The 22903-nt window shown below is 45.9% G+C and overlaps 1 protein-coding gene across 1 annotated transcript; it reads right to left on the bottom strand.

Annotated features, from left to right (window-relative positions):
• Positions 1 to 14040: 14040 nt before the first annotated feature.
• On the bottom strand, positions 14041 to 20107 carry LOC135288496 (TOG array regulator of axonemal microtubules protein 2-like). Its single transcript, XM_064401882.1, has 5 exons — positions 19908 to 20107; positions 18518 to 18734; positions 17348 to 17434; positions 14737 to 15186; positions 14041 to 14282 (listed from the first exon to the last, which is right to left on the bottom strand). The coding sequence occupies exons 1-4, from the start codon at positions 19977 to 19979 to the stop codon at positions 14951 to 14953; spliced, it is 612 nt and encodes a 203-aa protein (XP_064257952.1). The 5' UTR covers positions 19980 to 20107; the 3' UTR covers positions 14041 to 14282; positions 14737 to 14950.
• Positions 20108 to 22903: the final 2796 nt, after the last annotated feature.

Raw genomic sequence — 22903 nt, 5'->3', positions numbered from 1 at the left:
AAATCCACCCCTCGGTCTCGTGCCCACTTATAGGTGGCATCTCTACCCTGATGACCTGAGGCATCATGGGCCCATCAAGCTAGGAATAACTCTCCCTTGTGCTCCCAATCTAGGTCTATCTTGGACACGCCTATCTTTGCAGCCTGGTCTACCTGCTCATTGTTTTGGTGCTCCTCATTGGCTCTACTCTTGGGGACATGGGCATCTACATGGCGGACCTTCACAGGTAGCCTCCCTACCCTGGTAGCGATGTCTTTCCACTCTTCAACAGCCCAAATTGGTTTTCCTCTACGCTGCCAATTAGCCTCTTTCCACCTCTCCAGCCATCCCCACAGAGCGTTGGCTACTATCTATGAATTAGTGTAGAGGTAGAGCTTTGGCCACCTCTCTCTTTCAGCAATGTCCAAGGCCAGTTGAACAGCTTTGAGTTCAGCAAGTTGGCTTGATCCACCTTCTCCTTCAGTGGCCTCTGCAACCTGTCGTGTGGGGCTCCATACAGCTGCTTTCCACATCCGATTCATTCCTACCATGCGACAGGAACCATCAGTAAAAAGAGCATATTGTGTTTCTTCCGCTGGCAATTGGTTATATGGAGGAGCTTCTTCAGCACGTGTCACTTCTTGTTCTTCTTCATCAGTGAGACTGAAGTTTTCACCTTCTGGCCAGTTTGTAATTATTTCCAGAATCCCAGGGCGATTCATCTTTCCAATACGGGCGCTCTGTGTTATGAGAGCAATCCACTTACTCCATGTAGCACTGGTGGCATGGTGGGTAGAGGGAACCTTTGCTTTGAACATCCACCCCAGTATTGGTAGTCGGGGTGCCAGGAGGAGTTGTGCTTCGGTGCCTATTACCTCTGAGGCAGCTTGGACTCCTTCATAGGCTGCTAAAATTTCCTTCTCTGTTGGAGTATAGTTGGCTTCAGACCCTCTGTAGCTTTGACTCCAAAATCCCAGTGGTCGGCCTCGAGTCTCCCCAGGCACCTTCTGCCACAGGCTCCAGGACAAACCATGGTTCCCGGCTGCAGAGTAGAGCACATTCTTCACATCTGGTTTTGTCTTGACTGGGCTAAGGGCTACCGCATGAGCGATCTCCTGCTTAATCTGGACGAAGGCTTGCTGCTGTTCAGGGCCCCAGTGGAAAGTGTTCATCTTACAGGTGACTAGATAGAGAGGGCTCACGATCTGACTGTACTCAGGAATGTGCATTCTCCAAAAACCTATGGCGCCTAGGAAAGCTTGTGTTTCCTTCTTGTTGGATGGTGGAGACATTGCTGTGATCTTGTTGATGACATCAGTGGGAATCTGACGTCGTCCGTCTTGCCACTTCGCCCCCAGAAACTGGATCTCTTGAACAGGTCCCTTGACTTTCCTCTTCTTGATGGCAAAGCCGACTTTCAGGAGAGTCTGGATGATTTTCTCTCTTTTCTCAAACACTTCTGCTGCCGTCTTCCCCCATACAATGATGTCATCAATATATTGCAGATGTTCTGGAGCTTCACCCTTTTCTAGTGTATTCTGGATCAGTCTGTGGCAGATGGTAGGACTGTGCTTCCCCCCCTGGGGCAGCCGGTTCCAAGTGTACTGCACACCTCTCCAGGTGAAGGCAAACAGGCCTGCATTCTGCTGCCAGCGGAATGGAGAAAAATGCATTGGCAATATCGATAGTGGCATACCACTTTGCTGCCTTGGACTCAAGCTCATACTGGAGCTCTAATATGTCTGGCACAGCAGCGCTCAGTGGTGGAGTCACTTCATTCAATGCACGGTAGTCCACCGTCAGTCTCCATTCTCCTTCAGATTTACGCACAGGCCAGATGGGGCTGTTGAAGGGTGAGTGGGTCTTGCTGACCACCCCTTGGCTCTCTAGCTCTCGGATCATCTTATGGATGGGAATCACAGCATCTCGAGTGGTTCTATACTGTCGACGATGCACTGTGGAAGTGGCAATTGGTACCTGTTGCTCTTCTCCCTTCAGAAGCCCTACTGTAGATGGATTCTCAGACAGTCCAGGCAAGGTATTCAATTGCTGGACGCCCTCTGTCACTACAGTTGCTATCCCAAATGCCCACCTCAGTCCTTTTGGGTCTTTGAAATACCCACTTCGCAGATAATCTATGCCCAGGATACATGGGGCCTCTGGGCCAGTCACAATAGGATGTTTCTTCCACTCATTCCCAGTCAAGCTCACATCAGCTTCCACCAAAGTGAAGTCTTGTGATCCCCCTGTCACACCAGCGATAGAAACGGATTCTGTCCCCACGTGTCTTGATGGAATTAAGGTACACTGTGCACTAGTGTGGACTAAAGCTTTATACTCTTGTGGTTCCGATGTGCCAGGCCAACGAATCCACACCGTCCAGAAAACACGATTTTCCCTAGCCTCTACCTGGCTAGAGGCAGGGCCCCTCTAAGCCTGGTTATCCTTCTTTCCTTGGGCATATGTCTTAGAGGTTCCTTCAAGGGGATTAGACATGTCATCATCATCATCATACCTGGCAGTTCGGCTACGGACAACTGGAGCTGCTTTCCTTGTGGTGGAACTTCCTCTCTGAGCCCTGTCTTCCTTCAATTCACGCACCCTTCGGGCCAGAGCAGCGGTGGATTTTCCATCCCACAGCCTCATGTTTTCTCCACAATCGCGCAGGAAGAACCACAGCTCAGCTGGTGGGGTGTACTTTCTCTCTCTATCTGGGGAACGTCTGCGTTGGGTACCAGAACCTCTGATCTGTACTGCCGAGATTTGGAGAAGGTCTTCTTTAATCTCCTCTCTGAGCTTCTTATGATTCTCCTCTATCTTATCCTCTAATCTCTGCAGACTTGTTTCCACTGCTGCGATTCTGGCATGTGTTGGGCCCATGTACAGCATCTGCATAAGCTTGGAGCTTCTTTGCCATGTTAAGCACGGTCTCATCCCTGTCATCCCACTTCATGATAGCTAGAGCAGAAGCATATTCATGTGGCCCAAGTCGTACCAGTTTTCGCCACATCACAGATGTGCATGGTACCAAGTCTGGATTCCTAGTTGTTATGTCATCTGAGAAGATAATCTCAGCCACTGCCATTTCTCTCAGGCATTGAATCCCTTGTTCTGTGGTCTTCCACTGTGTTTGCTGCATGTAGAGATCATAGGCACACAGGTATCTTTGCGCTACACTGTCCAAGACCCGTGCCCAGAGGCTGTGAGGGTTAGCCCCCCTCATCATGCCTTGGTCGATGACAGGATCATGTGACAGGGATCCCAAATGCCTCGCTTCTGTGCCGTCCAGAATTGTAGCCTCGCTTGCAGCATCCCAAAGACGGACTAACCAGCTAATTATGGATTCATCAGATCATCGGGTGTATACCCTTCCTTAGGCCACGCAGGTCCTTCAGGGAGAAGGACTCAATATTGGCTTCTGATCTTGTGCCAGTTGCTTTGACTCCTGATTTTATGTCAGGAAATGTTGAGGGTCCTTCTCCTGCATCATCATCATCATCATCATCCATTGGTCGATCGGTCTTGTCTGTGCACTTCCCTCTTCTAGTGCTAGTAGCAACAGCCATTGCTTGAGGCTTATTGTCTGGTTTAACTGCTGGCTTAGGCTCACTATGTGGTTTAGCTGCTGGCTTTGAGCCTGGGGTTTTGGCTGCAGCCTGAGTGACTACGATAGCTCTTGATGTATCTCTCTGCCCTCTTTCTTCTGTCTGCTGCCCTAGAGTATCTAGCAGTGTGTGATAAGCATATGCTAGGGCTTAGCTCACTGCAATGATCTTTTTCTCCTTAGGGTCATTATGATATTTCTCTTTCAGATATTTCTTCACCGTAGCTGGGTTCTGAATTTGTTCATGGGGAAAGTCCCAGACTATAGGGTCAGAGAATTCTTTCAGGATTTGGCCCATATTTTCCCATTCTCCACCCCACTCAGGATTCTCCACATGTGGGTCTACTTCTGGGTCAGGGGTCTCATCAGCCCTTCTAGACATCTCAGCCCTCATTCTAGAGAAGCTGAAGACCATATAGAGGAAGCTTACCAGATTAAATACCAGAAAGATGGTGTCTTTAACATTCAGGGGAAACTGAACATTCTCCAAAAGTGACGTAACAGATTCAAAGGAGAAGAAGGAAAGGAAAGGCTGGAAAGCCTCATTCCCCGCTCCTCCTCTAACTAGCTGGGTGTAATTACTAATAAATTCTCAAAACATACTGTTAGAACTGGGATGCAGGGTAGGACAAAGAAACCATAAACCACACATATCATAAACAGACGCCAGTATCTTTGTAAACGCCCTATAAATCATTATCACCAAGGCCAGCGCAATAGCTAATCTAATCCGTGTCTTTTTACTGCAAAAACTACATGATAGGGACAATAATTTTAGTGACCAGAAAGGTATTGAAACCTCAAAAAGGTCTAGAGACCAGAGCCACATAAAGGCCTCCCCAAGAGACATTACAAATTCAAACAACATGGCTACTGGGTACTTTAACTTACTACACAGCAAGCATAACCAACCTGCAATCAATAAAGGGGTTTTTCTACTTTCTCAAGCCCTACATTGGGCGCCACTACCTGTATTTGTCCTGGTTTAGGGCAAGTTTGGGAGATAACTCTTAAAGGGGCTTCTCTACAAAAGCAGATTCAATTGCCTTTCTTTTTTCTAACTGGTTCGGGAGAAAATATTTCTTTGGAGAAAAAGTGGAAAGAAACCTGTTTATTAAACAATGGAACCCAAACAATATTAACAATAAAACTTCTCACTGCTCCAAAAAAAAAAGCAAACTCAGAACAGTCCCTTCCCCGGGTTGCAGCTCGGCTCACTCAGTCTCTGATCAGTCTCTCTGGTGCTGGAAACGCTGCGGCCCAGGCACGGCCAGGGGTCCACAGGTGGAGCTGTTGGTGTTCTTTTGGGTGTTCAGTCTAGAGCAGGCTTGAACCGGTCTAAGAGAAAAGGAAAAAAAAAATACAGTCTAGGGAACTTCTTTGCCTCAGCTAGCTAAAACTAACTAAAAGTAAAAAAAAAAAAAAAAAAAAAAAAAAAAAAAAAAAAAAAAAGGAAAAAGGAGTTCTGTCCGGTTGTTTGTACATCTGCAGAAAACACAGTTCAGGAGCAGGAATGTGGAGGAGTGAGAGCAGTCTGAAAACAAACTGCGCGCTTCTTCCCTCCCCTCTTCACTGTCTGGGAGAGTCTTAAAGGTGTAAAACTTATTATTTGGTATAAACAGAACAAGATGATTGGGGATAAAAGCATTATATAGTCAACTCAGGACATGTAGTTAAAAACATTTTGTGGATTTTAATTTTAATTTTTTTTTGTTTTGCTTACATTTTCATGGTTTTTACGCTATTGTAAAAAAGCCATGGGAGAAGCCTTTTTAATGAATAAAGGTAGTGGAGTTGTGAAGGCCAGTGGGCCAACAGGTAAAAGTCTACAACTGTCCCCTGGATGGAAAACCCCTCAAGCAATAACCACTCTTGTCAAGGTGAGAAGAAAGGCTTCTTCCAGCATGCCTTGCTGTGATATGCAGATTTAATGTATCCCATTGGCCCTTCCCACTCTCTCCACCCCTGTGCCCTCATCCCATTGGCCCTGGTGTACTGTCCCGCTCCTCAAGAACCCTATATAAAGCTGTGCTTTCCCTGCCTGAGTGGCTCCTAGTCCCCAGACTTTCCTGAAGAAGAAGCTCAATGAAGGCTCTCCTTGGAACCCCACACAAAGACCCCATCTCTCTTTCTGTGTCGCCTGGATCTCAGAAGAGCAGAAATCACCCTGCATGAGCGCAGTCGTGCCTTGTGCTCCTGAGGAGTCTTTTCCAAGACACTTCTTTGGGAAGGTACTCTAGACAGCCACCTGCCAGAACAAGTGGTGCCCAACGTGAGGCAGCAATGCTAAAGGCCCTGAGGCCCTGATGATCATTGATTGCCAGTGTACCAGACACGCTCCCCTTGGTAAGAAAGGAGAAGAGCTGAGCATCAGAGGCAGCAGAGAGCAGGTCAAGACCAACAGCCCCATAAGTCTTTTTTTTAAAAGTGCTGTCAAGCTAGGACAATTTTATAAAGAAGACCCAGGTCTCATCCCCAAGAGCTTTCAGGCCAAGATTGCAGGAACCCCCAGTCCTAGTGTTGCATGGGGGAAAGTTTACAGGGACAAAGATAAAGATGGGAACAATAATTACAAAGGAAGAACAGGACATTTATAAACATTTTAATTTATTTTTAGATTCTTATGGGACAGAGTTTTCTAAATGGGATCTGAAAAGAATTGTTTGGTGGCTTTACAACACTTTTCCTGGTGCATCTGCAAGACTCCATATTTACCATCAACTTTTGGGACCTAGTCTGTGTGAAGAACACTCACTATGGCACCTGAATTGCTGCCCATATCCTCTGCCATCCAAGAGACCTTACACCATCATGCAGCACATGGAGGCCTCCTGCCTTTGGTCACGTCTCCCATAAAACCCCTTCTAGCTTCTGTGAAGCTCCCCTTATTCTGCCCCTCTCTGATTTTCCCATACCCTCCCCAGTCCCTGATCTTGAGTAGTGCTGGCCATGCCATCCCAGACCCTCCTTTTCAAGATGGTAATGGTCACACCACCTTGAAACTGTTTTCCAGCTCTTCACCTTCTCTTCCTGGCTCTGATCTCGCCTCTGGCTCTGCCTCTTCTCCCGAATGCACCACCTCTGGAGGCTCTGACCGTTCCATCATAGGGCACGCCTCTTCTAGGGAAGATGGAACCAGAGACCCCGCTCCGGAAACCATTCTTTTTTTTACTCTGCCAAAATGGTGGCGCCCATAACCCCCCGACTGGACCCCCAGACAACTTGCTACAGTTACCCAACATACAACATCAGGGCTTCTACTCCCTCTTCTGAGAGGGTCTCCCCCTTCATTGCCTCCACCAGCACCATACAGCCCCTCTAAAGCCAGGCTGATCCATCAGACAGTTTGGGACATGTGTTCCAGTGTCGAGAGCCTCCTTTAAATGCAGCCATTGCCATCCGGACTCCCCAAAGAAACTTCATATTCAATGAATTTGTGCCTGCGCCAGTGACCACCACCATGGATTGCAGTGGCAGACATCTCCAGCATGCTGTGGCAAACTGCATTCAACAAAGTTTGACACCTAGAGCTCCCAAGCGCCGCCAGCAGAGGAGAAATCATCACCAAGCCTGCTCCAGACAGCAAATTAACGTAACCGTACAAGTTTTCTATAGAAATCATAACACTTCCCCTTTTATTCCTCCTTCCTGGTAAATATATTTTCAGTTGTATTTAGATAATTTTAAGTTTAACCAAGTTCTAGATCACCTTGGAGATATGTTAGTTTGATTAACCTTTTACAGCTCCCCAGTCTTCATTAAAAAGGAGTAACTTGATTTAATAGTATTAATTGAAGTGATGTAAGCTATTCAATACCAGTACTATTATTTTGCTGGTTAATGTTGATTTAGTTTTTACAGACTGTTATTATCTCTTTTAATTTTAATATATACAAAAATGTAAATAGTTCTCAACTAAAGTTACAAGAATTTAATATGACAGAAACAATCCTAACTCCCATTATTCATGTTAAATCTTTAAATGCCTCTATTTTAATTAATTGGAAAAATCGAGTTTTTAGAATGCACTCTTTATACCCTGTCTATTGTCCTTTCTGCAAGGAACCCCGCAGAAAGACAATATCATATTGTAAAAGTATGTGTCTGTCATAGGTTAAGAAGGAAGTGAGTTTTTTTGGGAAGCTGTGATTAAAGCAATCAGTGCTTAGATTTGAATACTGGCACTTAGCTTGGCCACTGAAGGTATGGAGTGCCTTTGAGAACACCAGGGGTGAAAAGAGCAGAGAACTCCTAAGAGAACTTTCCTGGTCCCAGTCCGTGAAGCAAGTCAGACCTTCCCTACCCAGCCAGGGCTGGGTGAAGTAGGCCGGAGCTTCAGGCAAAGGAGGGGAGGTGAAGGCCTTGTGAGATGGAAAAGTGGAACAGCCCTGAAAAGCATTGAGCCACCCCCTACTCCCCAGGAGAGAGAGAGAGCCAGTGCCTGTGCTGCCTTAAAATTCAATATCACAGAGTGACAGCACAGCTGGCCAGAAGGAGAAGTAAGGGATGTGGCACAAAAAAAGTGCCCAGCAGCCCTGGGAGTTCTGGGCAGACAGAGGCAAAAATTTTAACCCCTTTCTAGAATAAGAACCTTACAAACACTGATCCTCCTGCATCTGAATGAGGAGAGAGAGATGAAGCAGTGGGCAAGTGTGATGAAAGTGAGTACAAGTGAGAAATGTTACAAGAGGTGAGAAGAATCCTAAGTGGGAAGAGATAATAGAGTAGCTTTGAGCTGGACTCTTTCTTATATGGCCATGGACAGACCTATGTTTTTCCTGTGACACAGAAACTGCACTTAGGGGGAGGCAATGCCTTGAAGCCAAAGAGAGTACAGTGAAGCAGTGGCAAGAACAGAGACAGCTGAGGAGGGTGTGAGATGCCCTCTGTCTTCAGAGAAGAAGATCTCTGTTTATGAGGCCCCTCGGCCCCAGGGGGTGAAATTTGGGAAGGACTGGTGTCCCGAAGTTAAGAGACTGCTGCTTTTGTTAGAACTAGGTGGGGCATCCTTAAAAGAAGAACCCTAAAGGCAGTTCTGGTCCCTGTGCAGTGGTGAGAGCACTGGACATGGAGGGAAGAAGTCATGAGAGCAGATGTTCTCCGAGCAGTGCCACGAGTGACACGGAAACACAAGAAGTTCCAATTGTGTTTCCGGGGGAAGCCTATGATGCAAGGGGAGACTCCTCTCTCCCTGATAGACTTGAGAGTTGATTATTTGAAAGGTGATGATAGACTCAAAAGTTGATTATCTGAGAGATGATGATAATGTAAAAATCTGTGGTGTCATTTCATGCCATGAAGGAAAGGGACGGGGGGGAGGAGGAATGTATTGGGAAAGTTTTCATTCTTAGTTTTGTGTCTGTTCCTTTTTAAATGCTGGAAGTTAATAAAGTTTGTCTCCTTTATTCCTAAATTGAAACCTGTTTTGCTCTGTTCCTGATCACATTGCACAGAAGCCACTCAAGAAAGTGTATTTTCATAGAAGCACTGGCACTGTGCCAGCCTCAAAACATAACAGTGTCTAATTTGATGTTTGATTTTTCACTGGTTGAAAAAGTTTTTTACAAATGATGAGTTTTATTTTGTGTTTTTATAAATGGCGTGTTTTACTTTCGCACCTGATGAGTTAAATTACAATTCTCATTAGTAGAAAAGTAAGAGAAGTTTTAATGAGAGTGAAAAGCAAGTGAAAATAAGGTGTGTGTAAGCTGTCTGATTGTAAGACAAGGAGTGATAGTATAGAATACTTGAAAGACTGTTAAAGGGAAGAGAAAGAGGAAAAAAAGGAAAAAGAAAAGAGAGACAGTGAGAGTGAGAAAAAAGGACTAGTTTACTTAGATTAACGGCATTAAGTTGAGAACAAAGAAATTAAAGAAAAGACTTTCCTTAAGTGTTACTTTGATTATTACGTTAAACTTATTTTCTTACCTATACCTTTCAATCTTTACATATGTCAAAATTAATTTCTTGTGTGTACCCCTTTCATGTTTAATCTTTCCATTAAGATTGTTTATTGTCTGAAGTTTAGCTAAAATTATCAGTTCTATAATTGTCATTGTCTTGTTAATAATGTTTTACTGTTCATTCTTATGTCCCCGGGAATCCCTTTATGAGTTGTCCTAATGCCTCTAGAAGTTACCCCATAAGTATGAAGGAATTTAAGTTGAAGAGTATTCTGGGGCCATAACTTAAAGATTGTTCTCCTGTTTCTAAAAGAAATAAAAAAGGGGGAGTTGTGTAGTGCCCCCGCCCCAGGTGGCAGGGATTCTACCCAGACAGACAGCATCGGTTGAGGGATGTGATTTAAAGAAGATTCCACCCCTCCACCCTGTGGGGCGTGTCCCTGGAAGTCCGGAAAAAGGCATTCCACTCCATCTTGTCAAACAAGGAATGGCTCCAGAATGTTCTTCCTTTCCTGTACACCCATTGGTTTAAATTCTACTGCAATGTCCTCACCTTGGTTTTTTCCATTGGTTGTCCTCCTTGATCCACCCATTTGCAGTCCCCTGCTCCTTCTGCTATTGGACCCTGACCCTAAATGCCACCCCTAGCCTGTCATATAAAACCCATGACTACCCCCTTGTTTCTTGTCTTGGTCGCTGGCACAATAAAGGATTGAGGCTTTTGCTAAAGCAAGAAGCATCCTGTTGCCTGCCTTTCCCTGTTGGTCATCGGTGCCTGCCTGAGGTCTGAGACTCCAGGGCCCAGGGGAGTTGTTGCAGCACAGGCCCCATGCCACTCAATTTGGAATTTTAGGAGGTGGCAGGCCATGGGGGGCCACAGGACCCTGGGCTGGATGCAGGTCCCTGGACACGAACGCCAGCCGTTTTTCATGGGAAACAAAACTGACCAGGCCAGTTTCCTGATGTCCTTTCCAGGAGGTGCTTCCCACTGCCAGGGCAGCCTGAGCTTTAGGTGGTACCAGGTTGCCTCTGGGAGATATCCTGCGCTGTCTGGGATTTCAGGAGGCAGCAGACTAGTTGGGGCCACAGGCCCCTTGGCTGAATGCAGGCCATTTTCCATTGGAAACAAAACTCACCACCCCAGTTTCATGGTGTCACTTTGCAAGAGGCACTTGGCACTGCCAGGGCAGCCCGAGTTGGAGGTGCTGGCAGCTTGGGTCTGGGAGACATCCTGTGGCATTTGGGATTTTAGGAGGCAGCAGCCCACTTGGGGTCACAGGCCTCTGGACATGAATGCCAGTGGAGGAAAGATATAATGTTAAAAGCATGGCCCAGGCAATGCTCCTTTGACAAGTTCTGCCCTGAGCTTTCCTCAGGAAGATCTGAAATGTTCAATGTCACCAGCAAAAGCTCCTGCAATGGCTGCTCGCCATCAGAGCAGGGCTGTCAGCTGTGAAACAAGTGCTGCCACAAGCAGCAGCTTACCCAGGGCAGCAAATCAAGAGCTAGGAAGGAGCTGATCTGAAGGCCAAACCTCCTTAGCTCCTTCTAAAAGAGCTGGAACAGTTCCTCATTCCAGTGCGGTGGAATGCTGGGCACCACAGCTCTAGGTGAGAACTGGGCACAAGTTTTCTCTCACTGAGTGCTGTGATGGTTTCTGGAGGAGCTCTGGGCTCCTGTGCGTGCTGGCCACAATGAGGAGAGAAGGAATCAAGTGCACTGACACTCCTTTGCCTTGAGCATAACCCAGCCTGGACCAAACACACTGAATGGTTTCCCCCTGTCTCAAAATGGCAGGTCCACTGTTTGACAACTCGGGTGGTTTGGTGTCAAGGAATTTCCCTCAGAAATACTCAGTTTGTCTTCCTGTGTGCCTTTCCCTCAGCAGCCTTGGGGATGCTCCTATGTGAAGCCATCTGTCTCACAGAGTTTGAGACAACTTAAAACAGGATACTGTGCAATAAGTCATCTCCTCTAAACTGTTCCAACAATCCCTTTCCTGCAATAGGAAATTATTACTAATAGATTAAAGTGGAAAAAAACCCCAACAGTTTATTAATAAACAGATCCCCCTATGACACGTGTTACAAGGTGGAGCCGGGATCTCTCTTAGGAAGAACAGGAGCTGTCATGGAGTAGTTCTAGCAGCTGATGAAAGCTCGGTGGCTTGTCTGGCATCGACTTTTTGCCAGTGGCAGAGCTCCATGGAACAGTCACAGCAGGTGAAGCAGCTGGGCTGGAGCTCCTCAGTGCCTTTTCTCCCTGGCGTGGCTCAGCTCACAGACTCTTGGGCTGGGAGCAGGGCTGCTCCACTTCTGCCAGCACCATGTCCCTGGGCTTGGACAAACAGTTTTCTGCTAGGAGAGCCCTGCACTCTGTTCCACATCTCTTTCATAAAGGCCCAAACCAACTCCAAACACTCAGTCTACAGCAGCTTTTCACAATGGGCTTCAGAAATCCAGGACTGCTGCAAGTGAGTGTTGGAAGGCTCTTGTTTTGTTCCTGCCAGCAGAATTCTTGATGATCTTATGCAATTTTATTAAGACGTAACATAAAAGCTGTGGTTTTTTATTGCAATATTTCATGATGAGTAACAAGCCTTGGGAGCATGAGGTACAGAACTGACATGTGAAAGCATGAGCATATCCTCCAAAGTGGCCAGTTTAATTGTCCATTTTATTACTCTTCTATTTACTCTACACTAAGAAGGAAACGCCAGCTTTGCTTGGAGGCAAAACAGGCATGAGATACACTAGGATCCCTCGCAGGCTCACCAGGGCTGGCAGTGACAAAGCAGGCAGTCTGCTTCATTGAGAACCACTACAGAGCTACATCCCAATGCGCTTTTAAGTACTATGGTATTATTAAGAGCTCCTTTTCTGCATGAGATGCAAAAAGGAGGTCCCAAATGATCTTCATGCAAGCATGCAGTAAAGACCTGATCCTGCTATCCTAATGAGGCTTTTGCTTTGGCAATTACACTCTTCCCATTCATCTTTTGAGGCAGACACTTGCGGTTTTCCCCTACACCCTTGCAAGGCTGGCAGTTGCTGCTTCCCATTTCCTGTTCTTCCCTAGAGCCACTACAGTGGCTGCTTTGAAACAAAAAGCCCTGAGATCTGGACAGCTTGAAGGAGCATGAAATGCTAATTGAGTGTTCATGGTGGTCATACCCAGGTCTGCACTTGCCAGTGCTCTGAAGCAGCAGCAGGAGGACCGTGCATCATTCCTGTTGGTGGATGTTCATGTTTCTGGTGTGCAAGAGCAATGACTTTGAGGAGGGACAAAAATGCCCCAATTCAAACAGTGGCTGTGCAAGGAGATGTGAAGTTTCACTGCCTTTTCTAGGATATTTTAGAAAGATCTAAGAGAATATTGTGGCATTGAGTAGGTCCCTAATTTTGTCTCCAGAGAAATCCCCAAAGGCCACATTCACTCTGCTGGTGATGGCAACCCCACAAGCTCACGGGCTAGTTTTCCCTGCAACATGCCACCCTGCCCTGGCTTTACTAGGCCAGGACTAGACCCATAGCTAAGCAAACACATGCAGCCAGGTGACATAGAATTTTTCTTTCAGAAGACCTAATTAACACAATCCCATGCCGTTTCTTCTGTAACATCAGAAGCTGGCAACCATGAGAACTTTGCTGGCAAAAGGTTACATTTTGCACTGGGCCTAAAAGTGTTTTTCCCTAAGGCAAAGCAAAGTGAAATGTGAAGTTCAAAAGCTTCAAATGCCTATAAAAGGAAACTGCGGAATAATTTCTGGAAAGGCAGCATTGTCAATGATCATGCAGCCCAGCAACAGCTGGAGCTGCATCCAGAATTGCTTCTTCCAGCTGTGCAGGAATTCATTTCAGTGGCCAGCACTGTTCCATGATGAACAAATTGTCCCCTAGCTCGGGCTGAATGGCACCCAGGCTGCAGTACAGATTTGAGGAACCTTTGTCACTTGTTATTGGCCTCCCAGTGCACTCATCCTTCTGCAAACAAGGTGCAAACAACACAGCTGGGCTGCTGTCCTGGGTAAATATACATACAGACGGTTTTTCCAAATCAGTGCATCTTTTCCCAGTGAAAGACACGAATTCTTCTTACCTATGAAATTGTGATTGAAGACACCCGTGAGCCAGATCTGTGTGAGACTGCAAAGGAGCAAAGCTTTGGGGTTTGGGCACACTTCTCTTTGTTTCTTTTCTCCGGCCTTTTCTGAGCACAGAACACACCTATGTAGAAAGCTTTTGACTATACAGGATCTTTTGGATCCATTGTCCCCCAAACAAGTCAACAGGTGGCCCTGTCATAATGCCAAGTAACAAAGAGCAGCACAAATGACACAAAGAAAACATGGCCAAAGAGGAAGAGGAGAGGCCCAGTGAGGAGGAAAGGATGTGGTGAGACACTGGCACATTGAGTGAGCTGCACTCCCACCATCTCTAGGCTAGCAGGACCTGGTCTCACATTCTTCTCCTGGTTTATTTAAATTTAATTTATTTATTTACTTTTTTTTCATCATCAGTATAAAATATATACCATTAAAATATGTAATCAAGATTTAAAGGTACAATCAAAACACATTTATTCAAAACTACATCTAAGGATCAGAACATATGTACATCTACTACAAAACCTAACATATAAATCCTGTTCTTCAAACAATATTCATACAGGCAGCAGCTTCTTCCTGAACTTGGAGAAAAGAGAGCTCTTCTGTACAGCAGGCAAGGACTTTGTGGGTAAGGCACCATGGGAATTGTCCAGAGGAACCTTCTCAGTAAGACTGTAACCAGTCAGATCTGCAAAATGGAGACACAAATTTTAACAGGGGCCACAATGCAAACCTAAAGCAGCTAAAGCTCCATATTTCATGGGAAAGACATCCTGCAAACTTCTAAAGAGCTGCACAGGGAAACATGCTCCTGCTGGCAGGCACTTGAGGCAGGACAAGGGAAAACCCTGGCCCACTTCCACAGGAATGCCACAGGAGCACCCTGGCCTCTGGGCTGCCCTGGGACAGCAGGGAGCCCAGAGCCCTGTGCTCTCCAGCAATGGCTCAGCTGCACATGCACCCTCCTGCTCCTCTGCCTGCCCCACAGCTGAGCAGCCCTCCAGCTCCACAGGCACTGGCAGCAGCACAGCTCATTGCAGGGGCACATGCAGGGCACAGCTGTTCCCTGGCAATGTGCACAGGCTCTCTGGGCTGCCACAAGACCCTTCCTCCCACCAGAGACTGGCCCAGCTCCCCCTCACCTCTGTGTGAGGCTGAGCCATGATCAGCCTTCACCTTTTCCTCAGTCTGGAGTTGCTTCAGGCCCCCCATGCCATGACTAGGAAGGGCGATGGAGAGAGAGGGGGCAGGTGCACACCATTCCTTAGCATTTGGTCTCTTTTGGCACAGCTAACAAGGCAGATCTGGAGGTGTCCAACTCAGCACGTTGTCATCTCTCTGGAGAACATCATGCCTTCACCAGCCCAACATTTTGGAGAGGTTTTCCCGCACATGTGGAGGCTGGCTGGCAGCACATCTCTTCAGCTTGGTGCCCATCACCTTGTGGAGGGCAGAGGCAAGCTTGGTGGCCACAGTGCGGACATTGGCGCTTCGCACCGGCAGCGCCTTGTTCTCCAGGAAGGACCAGAGCACGGGCAGGGCGTCGTGCTGGACCACTTCAGGGCTCCTGGCATAAACCCACTCCACAAGCACTGCCGGGAGAGAGACACAGCTTCTCAACCATCAGCCTCAATGCAAACAGGGATCTACCTCTGCATTTGCTAATTGGAAGCCTTCTGGCTAAGATCAGCAAAATAGCACAGAGCCCCATGATCCACAAACGGGCAAAGCAGCTGATCATCCTGGAAACAGAACCACCAACCCCTCAGGACTAATTTATCCAACCACAGCCTTGTCCCTGTGGCAGACTTTGTCCCTTTACTAAATTATTTCACATTATCTTTCTGCATGAGCAATGAATGAAATGTCCAGTTGCTTTTTATTTCCATTAAGAAGTTGTCTAAACCCACACTGAAGATTCGGAAATGCACCATGGACAGAAAATTGAGAGATTTCTAATAAAAGGGATGATTCCATTTTCATGACTTTGATGTCAAGTGCCAAACGTTTAATCTGGCTCTTCCCTTTGCTCAATGGCACACAGCAAAGGGCAGTATTAGAACACACCTCAAAACTCCTGCCCACCAGAGACGGCTGCTGCTTGACAGTTGGATTGGAAACATCAGTGACTAGCTGGTGTCTTTGGCAGAGTGCTTCTGGGGCTTCCAACAAGCAGCTGTTTCAAACCTCAGGGCGTCTTAGAGAATTAGCTAGACCCCATTGCTGTGGCATTTGAGCATCTCCACATTTTAATGCCATTTCCCCTCCCAATCTTAATGGCATTTTTTCTTATAATGTCCACTGACGTAGGGGCATAGAAAGAACAAAATGCTACACAGGGGACTGAAATTCATCCAAAACACGAGTGTTTTCTCATATTGTCTCTGAAATCTGCTCTCTGCTCATTTTCTGAACCAAACTATATCACAGACAAAAATTTACTACCAACAGGCTCCTTGCATGGCAGATTTGGCTGAAAGATCAAATCCTGAAAAGCTCTGGAGACCATTCTTATTTTCTGATCAGGCAAAATGTTATCTAGTAGCCATTTATTATTCTGTGGTGGAAGAGACTTTATTTTCTCTAAGCTTTTAATCCACTGGCAGTCATCAATATTAAAACAGCTCCTGAAAGTACCCAAACCCCAATTGTGCTAAGCAGGAAAAGGGTTATGGTACCCATTTTAACATGGGAATTCACTTGAGTTTAAATACAATTAAAGATATTGGTGACTATTGAAGGTAAGGAACAGCTGTCTCTTCCTATTAAATCTCAGAGAGAACATCTACTTTTTCTAAAGTAGTCCTAATTTATGTTTCATTCCTTTATTTGAAAAAGAGATCAAAAGATCTGTAAAACTAAATTCCCTGTTGCTGGAGATCTACTTTTTTCAAAGCTCTTTAAAAGGCCTTTGACATTCCCAATCACTGAACATGCCCTTTTGAGATTCCTAATGGAGACACAAAGTGTATTAAACCTTGCATTCAAAGATGTTGGCCTAATTAGCAGTGGCTTTAGCCCCAGATAAAGCAAGACTATCAATCGTCTGCTCTAGTATATATTGGGATTATAATTTTCCCATTCTTTGGCTATTGCTGACATAGCAAGCCCCTCTGAGGAATCAATTATCAGCTGCATTTGTAACATTTGGGACAGTGCTGACACAGGCAGACACTGTTTGCACACCCTGAAATGCTCAGTCCAGTGCCACTTTGGCAGCACAGGCAGGGAGCCTCAGCACTCTGCTTCTGCCCCTCTGCCCCCAAAGGCTGCCTTGCACTAAATCCCTGCCTCTAATACATCTGTTGAGTTTTGACCTAAGCTGTGACCCCAGGCTCTGCACAGTTCAGCCTCAAAGCTTTCCAAGAGAAAAACAAGAGTTCTGTGAGGACAAAACAAACTGATCCCCTGAAACAGCATTTGCCACCATTTTCCCTAAAAGATGACAGATGTCCCTGAGCTTCCAAGAGAGGAGCCACCTGGGGTATTTTGAGCCCCTCCCTTTCCTGGAGCTGGGTTCTGAGATGCCCCAGTGGGAGCTCAGCCCCGAGGCCGAGCTCTGCCCCCATCTCAGATGCTGCACAGCTCTGCAGCAGCCAGGGAAACCTGCCAAATACACCTGCCTTGGGCACTGGGCTGGAGGGACAAGCTCAGCACCTCCTGGTTTGGAGGAGCTACTCTGCTGTCTGTTCACAAGCATTGCCTGTAAATACTCCCTGGGAAGACCTCTTGGCCTAGAAGGGGAAGCCATACCTGTGATACACTCCGTGACATCCAGCAGAGCTTGGCCACTCAGTTGATTCCACTGGTAGCTGAACTCCTTCAGCAGTGACACTTTATCTACAAGTGAAACACATGTTTCTGCTCACTTTTCTGAGGCCATAGGACAAGGGACAGTGCAGAGGGAAAGGGCAGGGGCAACCCCATTCTATAAAATAAAGTACATTTCTACTGATTCTTGAATCCTGTCTTCTTTCCTTCCAGCCTGCTTGGCAGGGATTTAAATTGCAAAAGAAAAGTTCTCCTTTCACATTTGTAAATGCAAAGTTGTCTGCTGTATCAGGAGCTATGTTAAAACATTGCCCATCAGGGACATCAAGAGTTCAGTCACATGTAAGTAGTGAAATGGTTTTGCATCCCAGAGCAAAAAGGAAGAACCCCATACTTGGGACACAGAAAGGCACCAAGTCAGGCAGTTCCTGAGTTCACAGAGCAGCTGAGGAGGAGAAAGTGGCAACTCCCCTTGAACACCTGCCTCTTCAACACTCCTATTTTCAGGCATATTTCCCCAGTGTGGCATTTTCAGAGCTGACATAAATCTGTGTGGCAAAGGAATTGAGAGCAGCCTTTGCCTATGTAGTTAACTGCTGTAGACATCTTGCCCCATGCAAAACAACATGTGGAACAGGGCATCATTGACAGCTGGGTTTATACCTATTTGTTATAAAGAAATGAACTTGGGGAATCCTAAGTTCCCCTTTGAAAATACAAGACAAAGAAGAAAAGGGGAAAATAGGCAGCTAATGCCTATCATGTAGAGCATTCCCGGTGGCTGCTCTGCAGGAGCTCTGATGGGTCAGTCTCCCTTCATGCCAAGAGCAAAGCTATTCATTTGGGAAGTCAAACGGGGCCCAAGCAAACTCCAAACCCCCTTTGCCTCTGAACTGTAGCAAAGCTGTAGTCTGGGACTTGCTCTTCAGACAGGCAGCACAGAGCCAAGGGCTCCTGGGACTTTTGGGAAATGCTGATCACGTTCAAGCCTGTTGGGGGACTGGTGCATAAGGACTGCACCTGCACAGCTTCTGGGGGATGCCAGCTGGAGCCTTCCACAGACAACAGCAGCTACCAAGGCACTCAGCACTCTCTTGTGTCAGAGAGACAGAGACACAGGTGAGGAGAGTCCATGCCAGGGCTCAGCCTTACCTAAATGAGCAATGGATTCTTCCAATGCTTTCACAGCTGCAGCACGAACCCTGGGATCCTTGGAGTTCAGGTTCTTCGTTATTCCTTCCACCAAACCAATGATCACCGGGTTCAAGGCATCTTTCAGGACGCCTGTGATTTCAGCCAGCACGTCCAGCGCCTTCTGCTTCACTTTCTTGTGGCTGTCAGATATTCTCAGGACAAAATAATCAAAAATCTGTGAAGAGAACAAACAACAAGAAAGCTGAATTCACATGTCCTTGTTTGAAGAGTGGATGTAGCAGTCAGCAATGTAAAAGATGAGAGTGATCCTTTCTGTCAGGTCAGCACTTGCTTGCACAATTTCACTGTTTTCCTGTGGGCCACTCACTGGAATGGTGGCACAACCTCATGCTGCTAGAAAGATTTTCTTCTGTTTTTAAGAGGTTTGGTTGGGGACAGAATAGTTCCTATGGTATTTCTCTCCATCTAGAAATCATTAAATCCATTCCATTTATTCATGCTAAAGACTACCTTTGCTTTAGAAGTATGGAAGCAGATGTTTACAATGCCCGATTTTCTACACAGTTGCCTCAAGTACTGAGGGCAATTAGGATTTTGCCAAAACTATGGCAGGAGGAGATCTAAGTTTTCTTTTGTTTGTCTCAGCGGCAGTATCTGGAGAAGTGCAGGACTCTGATCAACTCTTCCAGGATGCAGATCATTTCTCTAAGTAACAGGTAGACTTCTGGAATTTAATGAGCTGTACAGCCCTCATTAGAGCAGGTTCAGTCCCTTGACAGACACATCATCAGGCACCTTTTCTTGGAGAAAGGGGAATAGCAGCTACTGGGAGGAGATGGCAGAGATGAGTCCTTAGCTGTTTTCCTCCTTTTCCAAAGAGAAAAAAAGACCCCTCAAGAAGGGTGAGAACTGTCTTTACCAAGAGGAATAGGAACAAGGATGGAAATGAGAGCCAGAGTTGTGCCTGTGCAAGACTAGATGGAGTATATGGAAGTATTCTTAAAAAAACCCCTGGGTTTAAACCAACCCAGTCTGATCTTCTCTTTCCTAGGTAAACCCATTTTTGGTCTAGAGAATAATTGCCATGCTTTCAGTGGCTGGATTGCCTTCACTTAACCCAACAGGGAGTAGGAGAGAGCAGCAGTCACACCAGCAGAAAATTCTGTCATCATCGATGAACAGCATCAATAGGCACCTGCCAGACAAATACAGCTGGACTGAAATAACTTGTCCTGAAGCCTGGACCTGAATTAAATTTGCCTGGGTAAGAGGGACCAGCATGTCCCAAACAGCCAGGATGGAGTGCCAAGACACACTGAATTAACTTTACTGCTACAGGCTTAGGAAAGGAGCTAAAGGAAAGGAGCAATGAAGATACCCTACATACTTGGACAATGTTAGTGGAGATGAGCTGGGGGCTGGTTTTGCACAGGTCTTGGAGGAGTGACACTCCTTCCATGCGCGTCTGAAACCCCTTGGCCTCCAGGAGATTGTAAAGCTTCTGGAGCAGCTCCGTTTCTTCCTCAACCGGAGGTAACGTGACCTGGGCTTGTGCACAGTGTAGGAGGCATCCATCAGAGGTAGATTTCACCCTGGAAAATAAAACCAAATGAGGACCTGTTGGTGATAATACCTTCAGTAAATTGTGAGAAAAACATCTTCAGTAGCTTTTCTAATGATGTGATTTCAAGCTGGAAAGTCATGAGGCTCTGAAAAACAATGTGGACCTAATGACAATCATTTTGGGAGACAATCTGCAAGGAACATTCTTGCCAGTGCTCACTCAGGAAAAGCAAGGATGAGATGCATCTGATCTATCTTCAGATGGCTGCCAAGGCACACAGGTCACATTGCTTTGTGGAGAAAGAGAGACACTACTTCCAAGTTTAAGTGGCTCCTCATATGGAATGTTTGTGTCTCATAATCAGGAAACTCATCACTCTGGAGAAGTGTCTCTACAACCAGGCATGACAATCTCTGCAAAAATAGCTCAGATGCATCTGAACAGATGAACAGGGTCATATGTGAAGGATTCAGAAAATCAGTCACAGAGATAAAAACAGAAGCCAGACACCCCAGAACTATGCTCACATTTCATTTGCTTCCCTAGAGACTAGATCCACAGCTTAACAACCCCACTGGGAACAATTCTCCTGGATCAACCTGTCTCTTCCATGAGCATGGAAAGATGCTAGCTATGCTACTGAGGCATGTGGTCACTTTCCTGCCACTGCTGAGCGTGACAGAGCTAAATAAATCCCCTCTGTGATCAGAGGAGAACAGGTACAAGTAGCTCTGCAACTGCCATGAAGAGACAGCAAGGACCAAATTCCTGTCTTAAATGCTGATTTCAGCACAGGATGAAATAAACCAAACATGCTGTCCATCAAGCAAATCATATGAAGGACAGGAATATCAAGACAAAAAGTACACATTGAGACACCTGTTGTTTGAAGTTGATCAGGAATTGCATTGCTACTTACTACTCAAACTTGATACTGTTTCAGGGCAAGAAAACCATGATTCAGCCAGGCCAAACCACATGCATGAGAACTGCATCTTTGTGGAATGGCATCCTGCTTCTAGACTGAGACTTCTCATCAAAACACCCATCAGGAAAAGACTCCACTCAGATGAAAAAAAAGCCCTGGTTGAATTTCCTTGTCCCAAGTCAGGCAGCAGAAACTTGGCCCTGTCATAGCCTCCATACCACTGCCCTTGCCACTGCACTGGATCATCTGAGCTGCAACCAATGGGGTCTTTTTGTCTCTCAATTGTGAAAACCCCTCCAAAGAAGTTGTGTTCAGTGTAATGCAGAAGTAGACTTTTTTATCATAGAGCATTTGTAGGGAAAGAGAACAATCTGTGTCACTGGCCATCTCTGCCAGAAAGATTTTCCTGAGGAAGAGACATGTAAAGCTTGTCATGTGCTTTGTCACATCTGAATAAAGTGCTCAGTACCGTTTGCTAGAAGACAATGTGGCCTGGGGCTTCTTGGAGCCATCGTTCCTCTTCTTCACCAGCTCCTTGACAGATGGGCGTTCAGCCTTCTGGTTTTCCATCCCCTACAAACACATAGAGAAACCCCATCAATCTTTAGAGTATAAAATAGGAAATTCCCTGCTTAAAACACAAGTTAGAACCAGGATCACTGCTACCAAGGCTTAGGGAAACATTTCCTAACTTACAGATGGAAACAGCCCAGGGATTCAGTGATGCCAACTCTTTGTTTTCAATAGCCCAAGGCAGGTTATGGGTGCTACCAGACTGAGCAGCAGTCTAAAATCCCAAATTCATTAGTCTTGAGCATAAATGGGAATAATGCAAACTGGCAGGCAACGAGTGTTCGTAAACAACAGAAGCAACAGAAAAAAATGGACTCTCTGGGGATTGGCCCATTGTGTTGGAAGGATTTGGTTCAACACTCACTCTCCCTGTGCCTGAAGAAAGGCATGCTCCCTTCTGTAATGTCGATAAAAAAAATAAAATCCCCGCCCCCCCCCCAAAAAAAAAAAAACAAAAACAAAAACAAAGGGGTTTCCACTGGATGCTGCTGAATTCACCAAGATTTTTCCAGTTCCACAGAGCTTGACAGCAGGGCAGTATTCCCAAAAGACTGTAACTGTAGTGACTAGGATTGACTTGGCCATCTTTTGTAAATTTGGAAATTTTTAGTACTACTACTTCCAGTATCTTTTGCAAAGACTCTGTTCTCTTCAGAAGCACTATTCTCACTTAATTGCTTTACTGGGCAGAGGAGGGAGAGCATGGTGGGGCCTTACACTTAAATGTAAACCCATTTGCTCTCTTTCCCTTTCTTCTTTGTGAATGATATTGAAAATATTCAAACCCCACTTTTTCCCTAATAACATCAATTTCTTTGTGGTCTGCAGATGAACAGGCTGAGGATTAACAGCTCATTCCCAGGAGAAAAATTATTCAGTAGTAGAGGAATGAGATCAAGACAGATTGGGGATGTTTGATCTCACATTAGCAGTGGCAATACTTGCACAAAGGAGACATTTCTCCTGCCAAGCACTTACTTTCTTCTTCATTCTTGTCAGAATATCTTCCAGGTCACTGGTGGAAAGAGATCGTTCCAAAAGCATTTTAAATTTTTGATGATTGAGCAACATCTTCACCATCTCCTGTCCATAATGCCTAAGAAAGGAAGGGAGGGAGGGAGGGAGGAAAGGAAAGAAAAGTGAACAAACAAAGGAAGAGTGTGAACAGAAGAGGCTTATACCTTAAATTCATCATGTGCAATCCTTGCACAAGAAGGCATTACCTACTCAGCAAAGAGGGAGATTTACCTCCAGTTGATACTGCACAGTGCTGTCAGATGAACACAGGAGGCAAGAGGAGAATGTGGGCAACAGAAAA

This window comes from Passer domesticus, chromosome 33 (assembly GCF_036417665.1).
Source record: "Passer domesticus isolate bPasDom1 chromosome 33, bPasDom1.hap1, whole genome shotgun sequence".
NCBI lineage: Eukaryota > Metazoa > Chordata > Aves > Passeriformes > Passeridae > Passer > Passer domesticus.
The sequence above is the reverse complement of the archived record's forward strand: the minus strand, read 5'-3'. Positions and strand labels throughout refer to the sequence as shown.